Source organism: Carica papaya, chromosome 6, assembly GCF_054855325.1.
Source record: "Carica papaya isolate Zhongbai chromosome 6, ASM5485532v1, whole genome shotgun sequence".
NCBI lineage: Eukaryota > Viridiplantae > Streptophyta > Magnoliopsida > Brassicales > Caricaceae > Carica > Carica papaya.
In genome coordinates, this window is record NC_142314.1 from 35,613,324 (window position 1) to 35,636,632 (window position 23,309).

General features: G+C 31.5%; 2 protein-coding genes across 4 annotated transcripts; one reads left to right on the plus strand and one right to left on the minus strand.

The window, feature by feature from the left end:
• Positions 1 to 297: 297 nt before the first annotated feature.
• LOC110807740 (uncharacterized) lies at positions 298 to 3,855 on the plus strand. The gene is made up of 2 exons (XM_022032955.2): positions 298 to 623; positions 1,271 to 3,855. The coding sequence occupies exon 2, from the start codon at positions 1,374 to 1,376 to the stop codon at positions 3,633 to 3,635; it is 2,262 nt and encodes a 753-aa protein (XP_021888647.2). The 5' UTR covers positions 298 to 623; positions 1,271 to 1,373; the 3' UTR covers positions 3,636 to 3,855.
• Positions 3,856 to 5,434: 1,579 nt separating this feature from the next.
• FLK (RNA-binding KH domain-containing protein) lies at positions 5,435 to 13,228 on the minus strand. Of its 3 annotated transcripts, XM_088221875.1 has the most exons (8): positions 13,061 to 13,228; positions 12,796 to 12,879; positions 11,726 to 12,161; positions 9,931 to 10,183; positions 9,127 to 9,275; positions 8,755 to 9,030; positions 6,185 to 6,382; positions 5,435 to 5,941 (listed from the first exon to the last, which is right to left on the minus strand). In XM_088221875.1, the coding sequence occupies exons 3-8, from the start codon at positions 12,149 to 12,151 to the stop codon at positions 5,762 to 5,764; spliced, it is 1,482 nt and encodes a 493-aa protein (XP_088078001.1). In that variant the 5' UTR covers positions 12,152 to 12,161; positions 12,796 to 12,879; positions 13,061 to 13,228; the 3' UTR covers positions 5,435 to 5,761. The 3 variants fall into 3 exon arrangements, with proteins under 3 accessions (XP_088078001.1, XP_088078002.1, XP_088078000.1); XM_088221876.1 differs by lacking the exon at positions 12,796 to 12,879 and having other exon boundaries at positions 6,185 to 6,379; XM_088221874.1 differs by lacking the exon at positions 12,796 to 12,879 and having other exon boundaries at positions 13,061 to 13,227.
• Positions 13,229 to 23,309: the final 10,081 nt, after the last annotated feature.

Below are 23,309 nucleotides of genomic sequence, written 5' to 3' on the forward strand. Positions count from 1 at the left end.
TTGTATTATAAAATTTTTTTCGAGACCTTACAATTATTAAAAAATTTATAACTCATGCAATACAAATATTTACAATCTTAAAATTATGTATTTATTTATAGAAGATAAACATAAATACATACATACATAATTATAATTGTGAATTCATAATCAATTTTATAATTCTAAACATTACTTATTTTATAGTCGGCAAAGAAAACGTGAAAGAAAAAATAGGGGCCAAAAGGCAAAATTCCAAAAGTATAAGGACTCGATCCGCAAAAGAAAATATTTTGACCTAAATACCCTCCTTTCTCTCTCACAAGGCGAGACCTGGATTTCCCTTCTCGACCCTCAAACTCTCTCCCTCTTCTGCCCCTGTAATTCCCAATCCCACCCTTCTTGCCCTTCCTTCATCTTTAATTCCCGATTTTCTCCATCTCTCTTTTTTACCCGCCAATTCCCTTAACGGCTCCTTTTCAAATTCTCGTTTCATTTCCATTCTCTCGTTCCATCTCTCAGTACGATTCCTCATTCACCGAACCCTAGCTCCCGGGGTTAGATTCTTCTCACTTTGTCCTGGTTTTCACTCAAGACGCATTTCGTCTCTCCGGTTTTTAGCCCTTTGGAGGGTGTTTCTTCAGGTATTGTTTTGGTCTTCATCCGTCTTGGTTAATTCTTGTGATTGATTTTATCTTTTAATGCTCACTGTTTAGAGTTTATAAGTGAGTTTGCCGTTTGGTAATTTTCAAGATATCGTATTAAGGTTTTTGTCGGGTTAAGTGGGTTCTTTTGATTGATGGGTACTGTTTGATTTTGCTTGAATTTTGTCAGTTTTGGTTAAAAGTTTAGGTTTTGGAGGTTGCTTTTAGTGGAAAAGAGGTTTCTTTATCTGAATATTTGGATCGCTGAGGTTAGTTTTCGCAATTCTATACTCCTGATAAGTTGATTTAGCTCAAGAGGTGCAAAAATCATTGTCTCGGCTGGGAAATTTTATAATTTTCTAACTTGTGATGCATAAATACTCCGTAGTTTAGGGTTTCTGTATGCAGATATTGGGCGTCCATATTGAATGCAAAGTTTTTTTATGTTTGGTATAGTGATTTCTTGACCTATAAATAAGTTAGCTATGTGAGGATAAATTGTTTCGTTGTTTGGCTTTTGCGTGTTTGTTTTTTTTTTCCTTCCATATATCTTCATGTCCCTGCTGTTTAAGTTGTTGCTTTGAGTTTGGTTGAGGCTAGGATGGTAACTGTAAGTTTTAACTGAATAATAGTATTTCACTTGGCAGGTATGAATTGACAGTGCTGGAAAATCTGTCACTTAATAAATTGTTTGTTTCTTCTGGTGGCTAAGATTTTGCTATTGCTGAGATATTGTTATCAATTCTGGCAATGACTAACCATGATTTGATACTGGGACAAAGTCACAATTTAGCACTGGGCCAGAATCAGTCACTGGTGCTAGGACATAACCATAGTTTGGGTCTCAGACAGAATCATGATTTGGAATTGGGACAAGCCCATGAACATCATTTGGGTTTGGAACAGACCCATGGCCATGACCATGAACTGGGTTTAGGACATCCTCATGATCATGAGTTAGGGTTAGGACAGAGCAATGACCAAGAAGTAGATGCTGGTCACAGTTATGGACATGAGAATGAGATGATGGATCGGAAACCTGAACATGACGACCATGAGTTGGCTCTCCCTTCACAGAATCATGAACTGGGTTTATCAGAGAACAATGAATTGGCTGTCTCAGATAACCAAGAGCTTGATGAGAATCTGGAACTAGCTGTGGTGCAGAGCCATGAAATGGAGATGGAACCATCGCAGGAATTGACAGTTCATGATTCACAGATTGTAGAGTATAGCAGTCCGGTTCTTCAGGCTCGTACACTTGCTACAAACCCTACTTTTGAGCTTTCTGTGGGGCAGGAGTTCCCAGATGTCAAAAGCTGCCGTAGGGCATTGAGAGATACAGCCATTGCTCTTCATTTTGAAATGCAGACTATTAAATCTGACAAAACTCGTTTTACTGCCAAATGTGCAAGTGAGGGATGCCCCTGGCGCATACACGCAGCAAAGCTTCCTGGTGTTCCTACTTTCACAATCAGGACCATCCATGAAAACCATTCATGTGGAGGAATTTCTCATCTTGGTCATCAGCAAGCATCAGTTCAGTGGGTTGCAAACTCTGTAGAGCAACGACTTAGGGAGAACCCTAATTATAAGCCAAAGGAGATTCTTGAAGAAATTCACCGTGTTCATGGTATCACCTTATCTTACAAGCAGGCTTGGAGGGGAAAGGAGCGGATCATGGCTGCTATGCGTGGATCCTTTGAAGAAGGGTATCGCTTGCTTCCACAATATTGTGAACAGGTTAAACGTACCAATCCAGGGAGTATTGCCACTGTTTATGGAAATCCAACTGACAGCTGTTTCCAGCGGCTCTTCATATCATTTCAGGCATCAATTTATGGGTTTCTCAATGCTTGTCGTCCACTCCTTGGGCTTGATAGGACATTCTTGAAAAGCAAATACCTTGGCACTCTGCTTCTTGCTACTGGCTTTGATGGGGATGGTGCTCTGTTTCCGCTGGCGTTCGGGGTTGTTGATGAGGAGAATGATGATAGTTGGATGTGGTTTCTTTCTGAACTTCATAACCTGCTTGAAATCAATACAGAAAACATGCCGAGGCTTACAATTTTATCAGATAGGCAGAAAGGCATTGTAGATGGTGTAGAATCCAACTTTCCTACAGCATTTCATGGTTTCTGCATGCGACACTTAAGTGAAAGTTTTCGCAAGGAATTCAATAACACAATGCTTGTCAACCTTCTATGGGAAGCTGCTCATGCTCTGACGGTGATTGAGTTTGAAGCAAAAATTCTAGAGATTGAGGAGATATCACAAGATGCAGCATATTGGATTCGACGAATTCCCCCTCGCTTGTGGGCCACAGCATACTTTGAAGGACAACGATTTGGACATTTGACTGCAAACATTGTCGAATCCTTAAATAGTTGGATCTTAGAGGCATCTGGGCTTCCAATAATTCAGATGATGGAATGCATTAGAAGACAGCTTATGACCTGGTTCAACGAACGGCGGGAGACCAGTATGCAGTGGACATCAATCCTTGTGCCTTCTGCTGAGAGGCGTGTAGCTGAAGCTCTTGAACGTGCACGCACTTACCAGGTACTTCGTGCAAATGAAGCTGAATTCGAAGTTATATCTCATGAAGGAACGAATATTGTGGACATCAGAAATCGATGTTGCCTTTGTCGGGGATGGCAGTTGTATGGTTTGCCGTGTGCACATGCTGTGGCTGCACTTCTATCTTGCAGGCAGAATGTCCATCGATTCACTGAAAGCTGTTTCACTGTGGCTACCTATCGAAAGACATATTCACAGACCATTCATCCGATTCCGGATAAAAGTTTGTGGAAGGAGTTATCTGAGAGAGATCAAAATGCCTGCAAAGCTCTTGAGGTTGTTATCAACCCACCCAAATCACTTCGGCCACCTGGTCGACCAAGAAAGAAGCGCGTTCGTGCAGAAGACCGGGGTCGAGTGAAGCGTGTAGTGCATTGTAGCCGGTGCAATCAAACAGGTCACTTCAGAACAACATGCGCGGCCCCAATCTAAATTGGAGGCTGTTTGAAGTTTGTTCTCTTGTTTAGGATCTGGGTATTTCCCTTCTGTGCAAAAATATTATTGTTTTCTTGTTGCTGCTGTAGTATTTATTAGTTATTAGATTTGCGAGATTTTCTTAGAAAATTGTGAGACACAGACATTAATGTGAATGGAGCTCTTTATCAGGTTTACTTATAGATTATCCTCAATAATATAATGTCATGTTTGATTATATACTTACTGATTGTATACTTGATTATCTAGATAGTGATATTTCTGGTGCGTTTGAATTCTTTGTTGTGTCTTGAGATTTCCTTTATTGTGTGGCCTGTTTCACCCTTTCTGTTGGAAAGATTGGAAGTGGAAAAGGATTACATATTTAAATAGTAATCATGTTTGATTCTGATTGATTTGTGAAGACATTGCAGGGTGGAATGGATTTATGGAGATTTATTTGGATCTACATTTTTGGGAACTAATTTTCAGATAGTCAAAGCCATTCTCTAATTTATCTAGTTTCATTTCCAAAAAGTGGTCCAATGGAACGATGAAAAGAAGATTTTGTTAGGACCCAACTTTGACATGTGTTTCAGCAGAACCTTTATTTGGTGAAAGAAATTAATTTGTAAATAATTATGGTAAAAATTGAGGTAAAGAATGGTAATTTGAAGAGTGAGAAAAGTAGAGAATATGGAAACATGGGAGAAGAATCTGGAAATGAAGAAATAGTAGGAGAAAGAAAGAACACTAGAGAGAGAAAGAGAGAGAAAAGTAACAGAGATAGAGAGAGAAGATAGGTAAGAGAGAGAGAGAGAGAAGAGAGAAAGAAATAAAGTTTAGAGAGAGGAAAATAAAGAAATCTAAAGATTTTATTCTTGGGTGTTTGCACCTGGTTCTCAACAGATGCCTATGGCGACAATTATACAGTACTTGCAAAGTTTGTAACAAATTACAAAAAGATTTAGAACTTCTGTGCAAAGTCATGCTTCAAATAAGTCTGTCGTCACGAGTATTTGAGATTTGTTTATTTGGTGTTTAGTAACTTTTACTCTTAATATTTATTAACAAGGGCGGCTGATAATGCAAGCTTTCCTTCAAGACTTGCTTGGAAAGCAAAAAGCTACTTCTAGGGTGACCCTTTATTGCATGGGAGACTGCAAGAAAACATATGGAACAAGTAGATCAATGGAGTGACAAAATTCATGTTGAATCATCCAACCGCATCATCCTCTATGTGTCTTTTATTTACAGTCTTCTGGGTTTGAGGAGAAAGTGTAGGTGTAGAAAAGACATTTGGAGGAATAGGCAATCTACACATCTCATTTCCATGGCAGCTTGAAGTTTTTTTATTAATGGGTTGCAACTCTATTCCTGCCAAGATTTTATTAATTGATATTTGGTTTGAGATGTAAATATTTTATATAAGACTTGCTCTCTCTTGATGTTCATCTATATATATATATATATCATAAAAAGATAATATTTCTTTGAGTAATTCTAAATTATCATTCTCATTCCTATCCGGAACAAGGGAAATCTTGTTTTGGGAATATTAGTTTTTATAAATTTATGCATACAAGTTTTATACAATTGTAACCAATTACATATAATTTTTTTTTGTATCTTTTGTGTATATAGAGCTGAAAATACCTTTTTATTTACTATTCTTATAATCAATTATCATTCATTTTCTTTATTTTTATATTAAATCATTACCTTGTTTTCATTTTGTCAATTAACATACTTGTATTATTTATATTTATCATTAGCATCCTTATAAATGTAAGAGAAATAATGTTTAACATCAGAGATTAATGAGAAGAGAAGTAGCCGACAGAATTATAAAGCAAAAGGTCGAATAGAACCAAGTTTACAGAAGCTAAGAAGAATGAGAGAGAACTAGTCTCAAGCAAATGCCAAAAATAGTGTCTTGGCTCAACCATGTCTCCGTGGTTAAGCCTAATGCACAACTAACACACTACTAATAGTTCTAAAGGACAAGAAGAAAGGTACAATATCACAGGCTTCATCTACCAAACTAAAAAAAGAAAACGTTTTTTCCATCTCTTCAACCCCACCTAATTCACTATCATTCTTAATGCTCCCAACAACGATGGAACAGGTTAAACTTACTCCAATCAGTACCCGTAGTTTGAGCCGTACACCGAACCACCATAACCTCCAGTATGGCCAGTGTGTCCCGGGTTTGATGGCGGTGATGAATAGACAGAACTGTGGGCTGCATAAGGATTGTAACCTTGATCTGCAGATACTGCCGTTTGTGTTTGTGGTGGTGCTGCAGCTTCAGCCATGAAATTCTGCATCAAAAGACGGGTATCATCAGCACGTAATCCATACAAGGCACGCAACATTGAGCAAGAGGGGTGCCCAAAAGAGTGTACTTTGATCCATCAATGTACTAGAGAGCAACTTCAACATGGTAAGTAACAAAGATGAACATAATAATGAGATGCAAAGCAAGATAACAGATTCAACAGCAACATCCGCAAAAGAATTGAAAGATCAATAATAGTTTAAAAGTACAAGGCAAGCAGCATTGCCTGTATGAGCTGCTGAGCCGTTTGGACTTGTGAAGCAGTTCCACTGATCTCAACCGTCATTTCTCCAGGAACACCCCTAGTTTCCTGAATGGTAACAGTTGCTCCACTAGCACGACGAATATAACTTATGCTTGCACCAGCCGTTCCAATAACAGCATCAGCGTAAGAGAGGGGAATCTGCATTTGTTGCGTGACCTGCTGAAACACACAAAGACTACTAATTCAGAACTTTGTAACAGATTTTACCTTAATTCATACACTTATGACCTATTATTCTCTCCAGAATAATTTGTACATTAACAGAATGCTAATAAGCTAGATTTTAGTAGAGTGAAAACAGCATGCAAGAGTCCAAGATAAATCATCAACACCAAAAAAGGGGTACTATAAGAAAAGTGTTACCAAGTGTATCAAATTGTTCCCTTACAATTAAATTATAGATAAAAAGCAACCTAGATTTTCAATATAAGATTGTACTAAATATAAAATGTTTACCAACTAAATTGCTAAAATACCCTCCTATAAACCCAAATCTAACTACTCCGCAAACACACACCAAATCAATCGGCTGCCTCTTCCTTCAGGTCTAATACACAGAAGATATACAACTCCTTCAACATAATCGGCTCAATCCCTAATCAAAAATCTTACAACACCCACGAGCTCTTTTTTGCTTCACCATAGTTGATTCAAGTCACTCAACCCCGAATAAAAAATCCCTCAACAAACACAAGCTGCAGAGATGGGATGGAAAGCTGCGGCAATGCATTAAGAGCTGCAGCAAGCCGCACCTATCAACAAGTCGAAAGCTTCACCATGGCCTCCTCTCCGTCAGGTGAGTGTACTTGTTAATTATTTTCTGTTCATTTAGTTTAGGATTGAGAAAAGTTTCTATCATTTAGCATTTGATGTTTTGGACTATAACTTATGGGCTTTTAGATATCAGTTGGGTGATGGCGGAATCAGTGAGAGATGAAATTTGGGCGTGGAGAGGCATCAATGGATCGAGGACTTAATACCGAGTAACTATGTTTTAGGCCGTATGGAAGAAGAGGAACGAAAGGGCCTTTGATGGGGTTGATGATGTGAAGTTTGACTTACGAATAAATGGTTTCAAACCCTTGACTTTTTGTTATAAGTCAATTCTCCACAATCGATGAGAGATTTAGGGGACCTTATTAATCTTTGATAGACATGTAAATTCTTTTATACATGGGTTGGCACCTCCCTGGTGCCCATATTAATGCTACACTTAGCATTTTTTATTTCAAAAAAAGAATTTAACATTTGATGCTATTAATGGAAAAAAACCATGAAATCTGTCAGCTAGTCTACTCCTCTATAATCAATCCTCGTTTGTTAACCATATGATCGTTTTGATTCATGGGAAATTTTCGCTATTTGGATAAGTTACTCACAAGGTTTTAAATCTATTATTGATTTATAACATGCGGCAAGCCCAACAAGTTTGTAAAGGGAGAAGCTGATTAAGCAGAGGGAGAGAAAAAAAAAGATTTGCATCCAGAATGTAGAAAAACTTGGAGAGAAAAGAAAGAAAAACAAAGAATAAGGATGTCTGTAAAGAAAGAAGGTGATGGAGAAAAAAAGAAGAGTGCGGCAAACTATTTTGCCCTTCAACAAAAAGAAAATGTGTTAAAGTAAACATATTCTTTTTTATTTGAAGCACCAATTTGATATGAGTTTAAAAAAACAAAGTCTTATCCGATTCAATTTAATTATGATGGGCCAATCTGATACAGTTAGTGAAATACAGAGAGGATATTGATAATACCAAAAGAAATATACAAGGGTACAAACTGAAATCAACATGATGTAGGACAGATTAGCGTTGATCTACCAACATAGGCCTTTGGGATTAAACTTAGATATTAAACAGGACTTCTTAGATAATACACCTAGTTGGATTTCTTATGCATCACATCTATGGTTTTGTACCATTACAAATGAAGAGTGCATCAAACAATCACAAACCTAAACCACTATAAAATTCTATAATTGATTGTTGTACTCTCTTGAAAGAAATTACAAATGTTGACGGACTCTCATTTAATCCTAATCTAATTGACTAGAAATCCTACTAGGAAACTTGAAAGAATTTAACCGTAGATTAATTTCTAATGCTACAAAAATTACAAATAATAGACACTAAAATAAACTTAAACTACTCTTCCAATTCTACTTCTACTAATGTACTCCACCAGAATTTCTAAGCAAACTTTTGGAAAGAAGTGTGTAAGGCTCACTAAATACCCCAAGGAAGGTAACCAATTAACTCATGTGGAACTTGGACCCAATATCAATTTTCCTTCACTCCAGTGACTTCTGGAATTGTTGGAGAAGTTGCAATTAAAGAAAAAGAAACACATAAAAGTATTTCTAATTTCCTTTCTGCAATCTTTCCTTAAATGATTGCAGGATGAACAAAACACACAAACTTAACTAATTGTCAGACCAAAGGATCAGTAAGATATTTGCGACCTAATTCTTTTTGGTCAATACAATAGTAGCAACCAGCATAACAAGGGAGTGTTAAAAAACAAATAAAAAACCTGTGTGATCATTGATGGTGCTGATTGGGCATTTGACGATGCATGCATGCCCATTGGAGCCTCTCTTCCATAAGCAGATATACCCTGATGAGGCTGTTTCTCTATAGGAGGATGAAGGTCAGCTGGAGGATAATAATTGTCAACTTGTCGAGGAGGCATGTATTGAGGACCTGGTCCAAAACCTGGACCTCCACCAGCATTTGGAGGAATGCCTTGAGGCGGACCCCAAGGTTGATGAGGAGGGATGTGATCCATTTGTGGGTTTGGCATTTGCATCTAAAAGAAAAAGTTCAGAAACATGGACTTTATTACTCTTTACATGCAAAATTGCTCTTGACTTTGATAAATATGAAAATCCAACAAGTAAATTACCCGCATCTCAAACAAGGGAATTATACTGCGGTCAACTAAAAACTTCCTGAGATGAGATGCAATTAGTTCAATTGCTTTGTGCACACCAACTGGCTCTCCCACTACTTCAACAACCCGATCATCTTGAAGAGCAAAGACAGGTAGATCTTCTGCAAGAATGCACTTTAAAATGAACAGTTGTTGACAATTTAATGAATGGTGCCTAAAGCATCGTCCACAGACGGGAACAGAAAGCATGATAGATTATCAACAAAATGGCATTAAATTTGATAATAAATTTTTAAAACGATTTATAGTCATTGTGGTTGAAACACTGATTTTGGATATAGAAACAATCTGGTGCCACCAGCCCCAACTCTTAGATACTGTTTGGGAAGAATCAGTGAAAGCAGCTCTAATTACAGCACTCCATGTTTTTAGTCCCATGAAAATGATAAAGGTGAATGCATATCCTGAAACTTAGACAGCCACTCAAAACCAACTCTATTTGAAAAAGAATCTAAACATTCTTAAAATTCCATGCACCAATAAACTTATAAAATCCAATAAATTCACACAACATAGAACACACATAACAAACATTAGTCCCCATAATCTAATAATGAATATTTTCAGAAACCAAAATAAGCGATAAGCTTCCACCGATCAGCCATGAGGACTTTATTTTCCCAGCAAAACCAAGCACAAGATGTGTCAAGAGAAAAGATTAAAATGAATATTTTGTTTTGAAATACAAAAACAAAAACAAAATTTCCTTGGTAATTGGAAAAATAAATGAGCCTAATAAAATCCTCATAAGATTACCAGTCCCAAGAACTCTAACTATACAATTAGATCCTTCTTGAATGGATTTGACTGTTCCTCCCTGTTTTCCAATCAAACTTCCTGCCTGAGATGCAGGGACCAGCAACCTTGTTGAAACCTTGCCACCGGTACCTGGTGGAGCATGAGAAGGATCACCCTCCAAACCATCGACAATTCGCTTATGAACTCTCAAGAGGCCATCCATAGCAGGAGGAAGACAAGAATCAGGCTCATCCTTGGCAGATACCATTACCTGCGCAGGAAAATATATGCCAGAATCAGTATAAAATTAATTATTACATGTGTTTGACAAGACAATCAAGATGAAATGATAAAGATTTATTTTATAAAACCAATGAGCAGTAATATAGCCCTCTTTTGATACAAATTAACCATGGCATTTCCTTCCAGCTCATTAAAGTGATACAGAATCAGTACATGTTTTCACATATCAAAGAAAACACACTTAGCTATAGAGAAAGAAAAAAAAACTCTAGGAAAGTTAGAAAGTTTTATACTAAGTTTGCAAAGTTTAATCTTTAGCTTTGAAATTTTACAATTTTTCAAATGTTTTTCTTGTAACCCTATTCCCTGCATATTTCATCTCTAGTTTCAACCATATTCCTCCTTAAATCCCCAAATCTAGTTTTCTATTTCTGCAAATTATACAAGTTTCCATCTGTTATTAAGTTTGACCTATTGGCATAAGATTGTTAAATTTGTTTATTATAAGGTAAGTGAACAAGAATCTCATAAAGCAGTGTAGTATTATCTGTCATCTTCAGCATTATCTCAGACTGAGTTTAACAGGTTCCTTTATGGTGTTTACAGCCTGCGGCAAGACATCAATCATCCAGATTCCGAAGTTACCAGAATGAATGCAGAACTTCATGGTATGTTGTTTGTACAAGATGAATCTGTGTTTATCCAGATCAACTTTTCAGCAGTTTGTAATCAATGCTGATCCCTGCAATCTGGACCTTTAGTTCTTCAAATTTGGGACCTTATTGATGATTGATTCGTTGCCTTAAAATTTGCGGAACAGAACCTGCACATATTCATTTTTGTCATTGAAATAAAGGAATTATATTAATATTTTATGGATTTCTTTGATGATCCTTCCTCCTTATCTCCATGGCTGAATGAAAACTGCTTTCAGTCTTTTTTTTCCACTAGCTAATACTACATTCTCTCTTTCCCTTCAAATTTTTTATGAAAATATTAGATTTTTTACACAATATCAAGTTTAAATTTTCAGTTTTCTTAAGTTTTTACTTTCACCATGTAATGCACATATGCCATTAGCTTCAATCTATTCTTTATAATGATTTCAGTAAATGTAAGCAGTTTCCCTGATTAGGAGACTTCTACTTATATTTAAAAAGCTTTGTTTCATATTTAAGTTTGTTCATGTAATTCTAAATCATTTTAACTCAAGCCGCATTTATTAGCACTTTTTTTTTTTTTTTGGTGGACTCAAGGGGGCATAGCAAGACTTGAAATAAACATCATAAACCCTTTGTTCAAAGGACACACAAACTGTCCTGAGGCCAGTTGGTACCAAAAGAATCAGTTAATCATACTTCAGAGATGAAACCAAAAACCCGCATCAAATTTCATACATACTTGATAAGGCAAAAGAAAAAACTACTCCTTAAAATCTTGTGATATATTCCACATGTAACCACCTCCAAATATCATGTTGCAATATATGGAAATTGCTACACACATTACTGACTAGAAATTAGAGATAACCTAAAGGATAATATCCAGCAATTATCAGTAAGAAACTTACAGCTCTTTCACTTGTTCCTGGAGGGCCATCAAGAATCTTAATGCGAGCCCTTGTCTCCTCAACTATTTTCTTAATGAACTCCCCTTTGCGCCCAATTATACTGCCAACCTTTTGTGCAGGGACCAACATCCGGAACACACTCTCTCCAGGCCACCCGGGCCATCTCTTTTCAGCACTACCAACTGCAGCATCCCCTTCATGTTCTAGCTTTTGTTGCGGTTCTGAGTTTTCAGGTACCTGTTCCTGATCTTCCATCTGATCTTGGACCTGATCTTGTAGCTGATCTTCCAGTTGATCTTGTAGCTGATCTTCCAGTTGATCTTGTAGCTGATCTTCTCCCTGATCATGTACCTGATCTAGTAGTTGGTCCTGTGCCTGAATTCCGTCATGCTCGAGAAAACTTTGTTCATGTTCAACTTCTGCCATTAGAGTTGCGCTGAAGGAAAACAATTTATTACAAATTAATTATTATTCTCCCACCACAGAAGAATGGACACTTCCTTAATAATCCTCCTCATGTAACAGAAAAACATACATACCCATGAAACAATGATCATTCAAGATGCAGAATAAAGTGCATCCTTCAAAGAATAAGGTTCCAACTATCTCAATTAGAAGAAAGTACAATAATCTGATATAGCTTCAAGCCCTAAGGTTCCAACTATCACAGTTAGAACAAAGTATAATAATCTGATATAGCTTCAAGCCCTCATGCACACAGAGCATTCATGTTTCAGAAACCTTCAGTGAGTGACAATAAATGGTCACATTCAAAACCATTAAGACATGGAAAATCAGGGACGTAAAACAACAACCCAAATTTAGGTAGAACCAACAGGTTTGAAAGAAAAAAACCTGACCTGACATGATAAAATGTCATCATTAATGAAGTCTTAAAGTGTTATTTTTTACAAAAACAGTTATAAAATACGCTTTTGCTAACCCTAACAGAACATTTTTGCTAAAACACACACAGCAAACATCAATGGAACATTAACTGAAACGAAATGAAGCAAAACACAGGTAAAACAAATATATCAATATACTAATGGAAGCCAAAGCCGAGTTACCTCACTCCACTTAATACACTGACCACCCAAGCTCTCGGATAATTAATTCACTCCAGAAACCAACATCCTCCAAAGCTTAATTAACTTGCAAAGTTTAAAACCCGATAATAGGAAAATTATTAAGTTCGAGAAACACGAAGCCCGAGAAAGTTGGGCATGGCTATTAAGGAACAAACACGTAACCCTAGAACTCCAAAGAAAAAAAAAAGATGAGGAAGAAGAAGAATAAGAAAACGAAGAAGAAAAGAGAGTAATCAGCACTTACATCCCTGAGGTCGGTAGCTGAAACAGAGCGCAGCAGACGAAGAATGAGATATTTGGGCGTGAATCGTTGCTTAGGTATCAGGGGGCTTTAATAGAGACAAGGAGAGAAAAGAGAGAGAAAGTGAGAGGTCAGGGATCGCGAGAAATTATCTTGAACAAGGATGGAGGATTTTTTGCTGATCGCTCCTTGGAAATGGTTGAATCTGCATTCTAACCCAATCTTTCATGTGAAACGGGATGAAATGGGCTGCACTAGCATGGGCCTTAATCCGATGTCAACACCTTCGCTGTTCCTGCAATTAGGGCTAATGAATTTGGACGAATCCCGTAGCCCAATAAAACTAGGGTTTTGCTAAAAGGGCCTCCATAATTTTCAAAAAAGTATTTTCGTACTATTAATTTATCAAACTCCCAATATTCGAAATAATTAGGCCTATGCATTCGGATAAAAAAAATTCGTAACCCAATAAAATTAGAGTTTTTGCTAAACCGAGTCTCTATAATTTTTTTAAAAAAAGTTCTTTATTATTGTATAATTTTTCGAACAACTCTCATTATTCGAAATAATTATACCTATGCATTCGGATAAAAAAAGTTCGTAACCCAATAAGACTAGAGTTTTTGCTAAACGGGCCTCTATAGTTTTTTTTTTTAAATCTCGTTATCATATAATTTATTGAACTCTTCTTATTCGAAATTATTAGGCAACGGAAAAAGTTCATACCCCAATAAAACTAGAGTTTTTGCTAAACGGGCCTCTATAATTTTTTTTAAAAAAAGTTTTTTATTATTGTATAATTTATCGAATAACTCTCATTATTCAAAATAATTAGACCTATGCATTCGGATGAAAAAAATTCGTAATCCAATAAAATTAGGGTTTTTGCTAAATGGGCTTCTATAATTTTTTTAAAAATTTTTATTATCATATAATTTATTGAACTCTTGTTATTTGAAATTATTAGGCGACGAAAAAAGTTCATAACCCAATAAAACTAGAGTTTTTGCTAAACGAGCTTCTATAATTTTTTTAAAAAAATTCCTTATTATTGTATAATTTATCGAACAATTCTCATTATTCGAAACAATTAGACCTATGCATTCAGACGAAAAAAGTTCTAACCCAATAAAATTAGGATTTTTGCTAAATGGGTCTCTATAGCTTTTTTAAAAAAATTTCGTTATCATATAATTTATTGAACTCTTGTTATTCGAAATTATTAAGCGACGAAAAAAGTTCATACCCCAATAAAACTAGAGTTTTTGTTAAACGGATCTCTATAATTTTTTTTTTTAAAAAAATTCTTTATTATTGTATAATTTATCGAACAACTCTCATTATTCGAAATAATTAGACCTATGCGTTCGGACAAAAAAAATTCATAACCCAATAAAACTAGAGTTTTTGCTAAACAGGCCTCTATAATTTTTTAAAAAAATCTCGTTATCATATTATTTATTGTTATTCGAAATTATTAGACGAGAGGAAAAAGTTCATAGCCCAACAAAACTAGAATTTTTGTTAAATGGCCCTCCGTAACTTTTAAAATATTTTTTTTTTCATACCATATAATTTATTGAGCTTTGGTTATATAAAACAAAGACTCGCTCATCTTGGTTTATATTGCATGGATGTAAAATCTCATATATGTATATAATATAATAAACATGGAACATTTGGTCAACAAAAAACCAAAGTGGAGAATTGAAATTGGACAAGTCCCAATCAATCATATACATGGGTGTGTATACGTATATAATATTATCACTAATAAAGCAATGTGGTCCAAAAATGATTTCACTAATGTGTGATAATCGATAAGTTATGGTTGGATTTGGCTTCCTTTATATTCCAAATCAAAATTGGATTATATCATTATTAAATACACACGTGGGAAAGTGTATATATATATATACATGTATGTATATGTATATGTATATGTATGTAGCTTAAAGATTATATAATAATCCCATAAAAGATCTCGCAACCATATCTTAGTGGATGAGTCATTATCTAAGTGACATACCAAGGGAAAGGAGGAGCAAAGTACATAACATATGAAGAAAAGAACAAAATGTATGATTCAATTCAATGGTTTTGGAGATTGGGTACTCAAATATTTGGAGGTCATAAACTATTTGTCGGCTGTTTTTTTTTTTAAAAAAAAAACCAAATTATATATTTTTTAAATTATAAATTAAAAATATATATATTTTATTAGACGGACGACAAAGAAACGAGTTCGTATTGAATGTAAATTATATTATATGGCGATTGTGATTGAGTTTGTATACGATTTTATGTAATTTTAAAATAATATACGTTGCAAATTTTATCAACAATAATGTATTATTTTAATTTCATACGAAATTCAAAATAATCTTATTACTTGTTATTGAAAAATATATATATATATATATTTGTTTTAATGATAAACATTTTATTTATTGACGGTAGTAATTTTAATGCTATATTTTAAACCATTCGGTTATCTTTCGTGTATAATGATTATGACTGAGGCCTTGGATGAATAACTGAATTATTCGTATATTTTTTTTAAAGTATATTTAAAGAATACTTTTAACTCGTAATTATATTTAAACTCTAATTATAATTTTATTTCTATAAAAATTCTAAAAATTCTTTTTATAGTTTTATATCCCTCGACAACAACCCCTTATCCCGTAGATTTATTACAAACTCCCCGCACATTTATTATAAATTCATAGATCATTTCGGAAAATTTTATTTTTTTAATTATTTTATATAAACATAATGTGGGTAATATTAGTGCTAATCTAATAATTAATAATTTCGATAAATACGTAAACAATTAATAAACTTTTCTTATTATAATTGGCTTTCAAAATTACTAAATATGTCAAATTGAGCACATGTTTTATCTATCTATTGCTACAAAATTATGTCAAAATGATTACAATAATCTAATAATAAAATTAAACATGTGTATTAGAACCATAATTTAAAAAAAAAAAAAAAAAAGTACGAACATTAATCAATGGGTCACATGTCAAAATGGATTATGAAATTAGCAACCCACCATTCGTGTACCTCTTAAGATGTATAAATATCAACTAAGAACAAGATGTCAATATTTTACGAAGCTTCCCAAGAGAGTCCGAATCGTTGTCTCTTCACTTCAAAATATCACCAGTCAATTACGAAGCATTAAAAAATATTATTCTATTATAAATTAATAACCATATATTATAAGTTAATTAATGTTATTAAAATTAATAATCTATGTTTTTTTTAAAAAAACTTTTACCATAAAGTATATTTTAAAACTTAATATAAAAATTATCTAATTTGCTAATTAAAAATTAAACTCTGATTATGGTGATTAATTATTGGTTTGTGGTCCTTGCTAATGTCTTAATCCGTGATTAAGATTGAACAATGCTATATTAGCTTTATTCAACTCTTAAGTAATTGAATTAATGGAAGTAAAGAAACTTCTCATGGCATAAAGCCAGTATTTGTTTGTATTAAGCTTAATTAATGATTTTGCAATTAATTTGTGGTTTAGTGTATCCATCAAACTGTGAATTATTAATACAAATCGTAATCTATTAACAAAATTATGAAGAAATACGAGAAAATATTTTGAATCGTTTGGAGAATGGTGGAGTCGAACCACTGCTTGAAATATAAAATTCTATTAATTTTGTAGTCAGACACGTGAATGAAAGTTTCTGGATAACGTGAGATATTTATATCTCGATTTGAATAAGTGCACGTATAGTATAATTATATCTTATCACACTGTCTATATACGGGCTCAATAAAACGTCACGTTTTGAATTTCTCTTCGTAATGCGATATTTATATATCGGGCATAATATGCGCACATATAATATAATTGTATATCGATCAGAGTAGAAGCACATACATTATAATTGTACATCATCACTATCTCTAAGAGTTCAATAAAATGTCGCGTTTTAATTTTCTTTTCATAATGTGATATACTTATATATCGACTATAAGAGGTGCACGTATAGTGTAATTGTATTTCATCACTATTTATAAGCGAATTTAATAATTCATCAAGTTTTGAATTTATCTTTATAATGTGATATACGAGTATGTGTATATATAATATGATTATACTTCATTATTATTAATATACTAATAAATTAAATAACTGATTTTATTGAATCAAATATTATAAACGAATCATTAGTAAAAAAAACTCGTGATTTAAAACATTTTCTTCGTAAATTTATCGATAAATTTATTTAAATAGAATCAATTCTTCACTTTAAATTAATTTTTTTTTTTACAAAAAAAGAAAGGGGTACGTGAATATATATATATATATATATACATATAAATGTGTGTGTGTGTATAGGATGTTATGTTGTGTATTGCCCTAATCTGACCGAGCTCGAATGAGGTCCACAAAAATTCCTACATGGAGACCCACAACGAGTTTCTTCAAATGAGGACACGAATGAGGATGGTGGGGCCCACCTTGTCCCTTGCACAGTCAGCAATTTCTCCTTTTTGACCTTTTCTTTTGTAATTTGTTGCCGCCTTCCCCTTTCAGTTTCTCATCCCCACCGACGTTGAAAAATTAAATTCATTTATGATTCCAGTCAAAAGTATATATATATATATTTTTTAAAAAAAATATTAAATACTTAAACATAAATTAAAAATATTAAAAATTAAATTATAATTTTTTAATTTCTTTTTTTTCTAAAGAAGCAGTTGAATCTTTTTGACTTTCTTGAGCCTTGAAAGGTGGTGGGAATATTCAAAAGTGCGGGTTAAATTTTGGAGTCAAATAAATAATTTTAACTTTCAAATCAAATTTGAATTATCAGCCCTTAAAATCCAATAAAATTTCTGTGTTTGTATATATATATTATAAATTAACAAACTTATACATAAAAAAAAATACTATTATAATTTTTTAAAATCTCTATAATATATATATGAATTAACCAATAAGATAATTATAGAAATACCCATATAATTAAATATGATACATTCAGAATTTAATCTATATCATCAATATATACATATATATATATACTACATTAATCGTGAGGGATAAAAAAAGTTCCAAGACAATAAATTAGTAAGAGGCTCCATTCACGTATTGGGTACTCCTACTTTTAATTTTTTTGCCTTGATTTTCTTCTTTTTTCATGGAAATATATATACATACATATATATATACACACACACACACATATATAAAAACGTTTCACAATATCTGCACCAAGAGAATAAATGTTCATAAAAACCATAAATTTCCCAACCAGAAATGCAGGAAAAAAAAAAAAAGGGGTTGGTAGACATTTAAGACACATTTTAGGGATATAGTAATTATTACATCATAAATACAAATATTTTTTTAATTATTTTTATTAATATATTATAAGTTAGTATAATTAAATTTAATCATTTTTATATCGTTGTAAAAATTATTACATAATAATGACTTATTACATTATTTAATTTGACAAACTTATATTTACTATACTGTTTATAATTATAATGTCTTTGCTCACTACTGGGCGAGTTTTAAATAATTAGAATAGTCATTTATACGAGTAGTAAAATTTTAATTATTTATTTTTACGAATAAAATATTATTTTAATTAAATAATTTTAGTTAAAATATTTATTTCACTAAAAATTATAATAAATTTATTAAAATTTAATTAATATAATAAAATTTTAATTATTAATTATAAATAAAAATCATGTTCGCGGTTGAAGCTATACGGCACTAAAATTAAAGACTTAGTACAAAATTAATGACTTATTTGGTTGAGTTTTTTTTTTTTCAAAAAATAGTTTATTTTCTCTAATATTGTAATATTTATTTTTAATAAAAATATTAAATTATATTTTTAACTCGTTATTATTACTTCAATCATTAAAATTTAATTACTACATAATTTTTACATACAGTTTCATTAATATATTAATAAATTAAATCTCTAATTTTATTAAATTAAATATTATAAATTAATTATTATTGGTACATGATATACTTATAAAATTACAAATTTTATATTTTTAATAAAATTTAAATTTATAAATTCGAAGTAAAATATAAGAATCGTAATTAATAAACTAGTGTATTAATGGTATGGAAAGTATGCCTTCAAATATTAAAAATTCAATGTCATTTCATAATTAAATACCTAAAATGTGAAGAGCCATTAATGCTTCAAGTACTGAAAAGCATGGGTCAAAAACTAATTTTGCCTAACTTCATTAACTTATTTTTTTGTTCTTAATAAATCAATATGAATCTCAAATGAGTAACCATTTAAATATAATTATCATTATAATTTTGTATTATAAGAAAATTAAAACCTAAATTAAACCCTTTTTTAACATTTGTTGACATGTAACAATAGTATTGGGTAACAATTTTAATATAATTATAATTATAAATTTTTATTATGATAAAATTAAACCCTTTTTTACACTTGTTTACAAAGATTTAATTTCCATATTTTGTGTTTAGACAACTTAATTAATATTGTAAATATATTTAATTACAATTGTATACATTTTTTAAAATAAAAAATTTCATAAACCACTCGAAACACATTTATTAACAAAAAAAAAAATACCCATTTAATTATTTCCTTCATTCAAACAAACACCATTGACTTGAATTTCAAATCTAAAAAGAAAAATAAAGAAAAAAAGACAAGCAATTATGTTGTCATGGGTGCCACCACTATAAATTTTGGTGCAATATGAAGAACATTAATTATATGAGAAATAATAATAATTAATTAGTATTAAAACCATTCATTTTGATCCATTTAATTTAAGTTTTAATGTGCCTAACATGTTCGTAGATTTGGTCTTAATTGACTTCAAGTGGAATCTATTTGAAATAAATTGTTTACTTGTATTAAATTTATTTGATTATTTAGAAAAATTTCTTTGTTTATAAACAATTTTTTAGTTATGATGTAATACAAATTTTTTTTTGATGGAATGTAAAATATATTATTTAATTTTTATTTTTATTTTTTTCATAAAGTAGTTTTTAATCAAAATTTATATTGTTATATAGTTAAGATAAATATATTATTTTGAATAAAATTTTCAATAAAATTCACTTAAAAATACTATATTAAAAATGATAATAATGTAATATCACGATTAATTCAAATTTGATCGTATTTTTCCCAAAATTTTCATCATTTTCTATTGAGATTTTACTTATCAATAATAATAATTTATTTATTCTTTTATAAATAATAATTTATCTTACCTTAAATTATTAAATAAAAATAAAGTTTGCTACTAAATTTACTGTTACAAAAAATAAATATCTAATATATAATATTTTGAAGATAATAAATATTAAATCGAATTTTTAACTCATCGTGGAAACTTCAAATAAGTGGCTTTCATTCTCTTCCTAAATAATGATCTAGAAAGCTCTTTCCCGTCCACATTCTCACTATTAGAGTTAGTCCCGCAAAGATAATAAGAAAGAGTCCCGTCCAAAGAGTAATCCAATTCAGTGGTCGAAAGTTGACTTCCACTCTTAAGAATCATTTAGGGCACAGAATCATACATTGATCGGCACTCAATACATTAGTAGCTGTGACCCTACTAATACATTAGTAAATTAAATCGTCAGTTATACTTTATCAAATATTAAAAATTGATTATGATTAAAGCATAATGCACCAACTAACTCGTTATAGTTATCTCAATTAAATAAATTTAATATATAAAAAATATTTATTTTATAAAAAAATAATAAAATCGTTAAATATTATCTCATTTTATCATTATAATTCTAATAATATACTAATAAATTAATAATTATACTTTATTAATTATAGATAAATAACTGTCAAACTTGTAATATAATCCCTAACTAGGAAGCTATACACACACACATATATATATATATATATAAACTAGTGTGAATTCAACTTTATTAATTTATTCCAAACATGTTGTTAAAAATAGTGACAGAAACCTTAATTGCAAACAAAGTCTAATCAGTACCACCCGGTGAAATGTCCTCAAATTACTTTCATAATTATCCTTAACGTCAAAGGGTAAAAAATATATATATATATATATATATATTATAATAAAATATAAGATAAGGTTGAAGTTTAGGTCTTAATTTTTTTATTTTATAATTTTTTATAAAACCATAAAATTTTAATAGAAAAATACAGAAATTACTGAAAAATATTTTAATAAACCAAATAAAAATATTATATTTTAATTTTTTTTTTCTTTTTTCGTATTCTTAGAGATTGATTTTTGGTAATTTTTATAAAATAATAATTTAATTTAAATTGGTGCTTATATGAGGAGAGGGGTAAAATTGTAATTTAATTAAAATTTGTCCCTTTTGAGGAATCTCCGACAACAGCGCTCGAAAGAGGATGAGGTGACTGAAACACGTTTAAATTAAATTAAATTACAAAATATGAGATTCGAATTGGAAGGGTATTTTGGACTTTTCATTCGACGACGTGCCACCACCACGTCGGTTCTAATTGCACCGTCAAGCAACGCCGTCAGAATACCACCGACCGAGTCAAATCCGAAACTCCCGCGATGAAAATTGGAAAATCAGACACCATTACGTCATAATTAATATATACAAAAACTAATTATTAAATTAAGAAAATTTGGGTATAATTTATTTTACTATTCATGTGTATGTAAGAGAGAGAATATTTCCTATCGTCCATCTAGAAAAAATTGATAATTTATAATTTTTTTTTATAGTTTTAAATTATAATTTATATAAAAATAGTATATTAAATAATAAGATACATAATATAAAATTTATATTATAAATTATTTAATATATCAACCACGTAATAGTGTAACTTAGTTTTAAAAAATTATTAAAAACTTGCGTAAAATACGGTTAAATCAATATATATTTTGACAATGTACTCAAAATTTGAGGATATATTTAAAAGAATGCGTTTGAATGTTATAAATATACACAAACTTTAAGAACGAGTCCTCGGATTTGATGCTGAACTGAAGATTCTAGTACATTGCTCAAATCTTATAATATTTTTAAGGTTATGAAAGTGTATTAGGCCATGAAAAATAACATCGAAGTCCTATAATAATAGATTTGTATGTATCTAGATACACACTAAGATCTTACATGCACATCGATATTAGAAAAATACATTGTAATTTTTTTAAAAACAATACTGATATCTTATGATATTATTATTATTATTTTAAAGGTTAACACTTGTTCCCTTATTGTTAATACACTTGTGTGTTTGGCTCATTTGTTGGTATTGGTCGGTTATTAGGTGGGTTAATTAGTGGTCATGAAGGTGTTTTCTTTTAAATCTCATTGTAGCCTGTATTTGAGTGGATTGATCATGGATATTTTGATCTATTGTCTTATGCACTCATAAGGTTGATATGAGTAGTTAGAAATGAGAAATAAAATGAAAAAAAAGTGTTGTATGTTATTGAGTGTATATACTTGACCGAAGTTCGATTTGTTTAACAGGTTAAGGATGTATTATCAGCTCTCTCTTATTCATCTTTAAATGACCTTTATGTTTTAATTTTAATCATAATTGCTCCATATGTGAAGTAGACAATACTTTAACGTAGATCTTGATATATTCCTCTTTCAGTGTGGTAGAAGTTGAATGTAGATATATTAGCTCGTGGTAAACTCATCTTTATTTTATAGACATTTGGAGAGTCTTGATATTGAATAATCCTTGATATAAAATAATCTTTATCTTCAGCCAAATATTTTTTCTCGTTGATCGAGCTTTCTATAAAAAAAAAATAATGTGATAACATTTTCTATTATCTAAGCTTATTCCCTATGCATCCACTCTCCCCGTCGTATATAGTTCAACCACATCTAGTACCATGAAATGATTGAGAACTGTGATAGGATCAAAATGAATTTGGTTTGTATCCAATAAGTATTGCATGACCGAACAATTCAAGGAAAAGCGCACTGTAGGGAGGGTCATTTTAAGAAGATGTTTCGTCATGGCAAAACTTCTTTAATAACTCATTAATATATATTTTTTTAAACCAACAATGAAATAGACGCAATCGTAACCTATTTTATCACTATTTCATGGTAAACTTAGTAAGTAAACTTTATATATATATATATATATATATAATATGAAAGATACTACTGATATGTATGCAGTTGAGTGATATTTGTTAGCACGAATATATACCATATAACTTA

Excerpts from the sequence above, each read along its gene's own strand:
- FLK (XM_088221875.1), bottom strand. The coding sequence starts at position 12,151 with ATGGCAGAAGTTGAACATGAACAAAGTTTTCTCGAGCATGACGGAATT. Across the intron at positions 9,276-9,930 it reads AGTTAGAGTTCTTGGGACTG|AAGATCTACCTGTCTTTGCT; the intron begins GTAATCTTATGA and ends GCATTCTTGCAG. Across the intron at positions 9,031-9,126 it reads TTCCCTTGTTTGAGATGCGG|ATGCAAATGCCAAACCCACA; the intron begins GTAATTTACTTG and ends TTTTTCTTTTAG.
- LOC110807740 (XM_022032955.2), top strand. The coding sequence starts at position 1,374 with ATGACTAACCATGATTTGATACTGGGACAAAGTCACAATTTAGCACTG.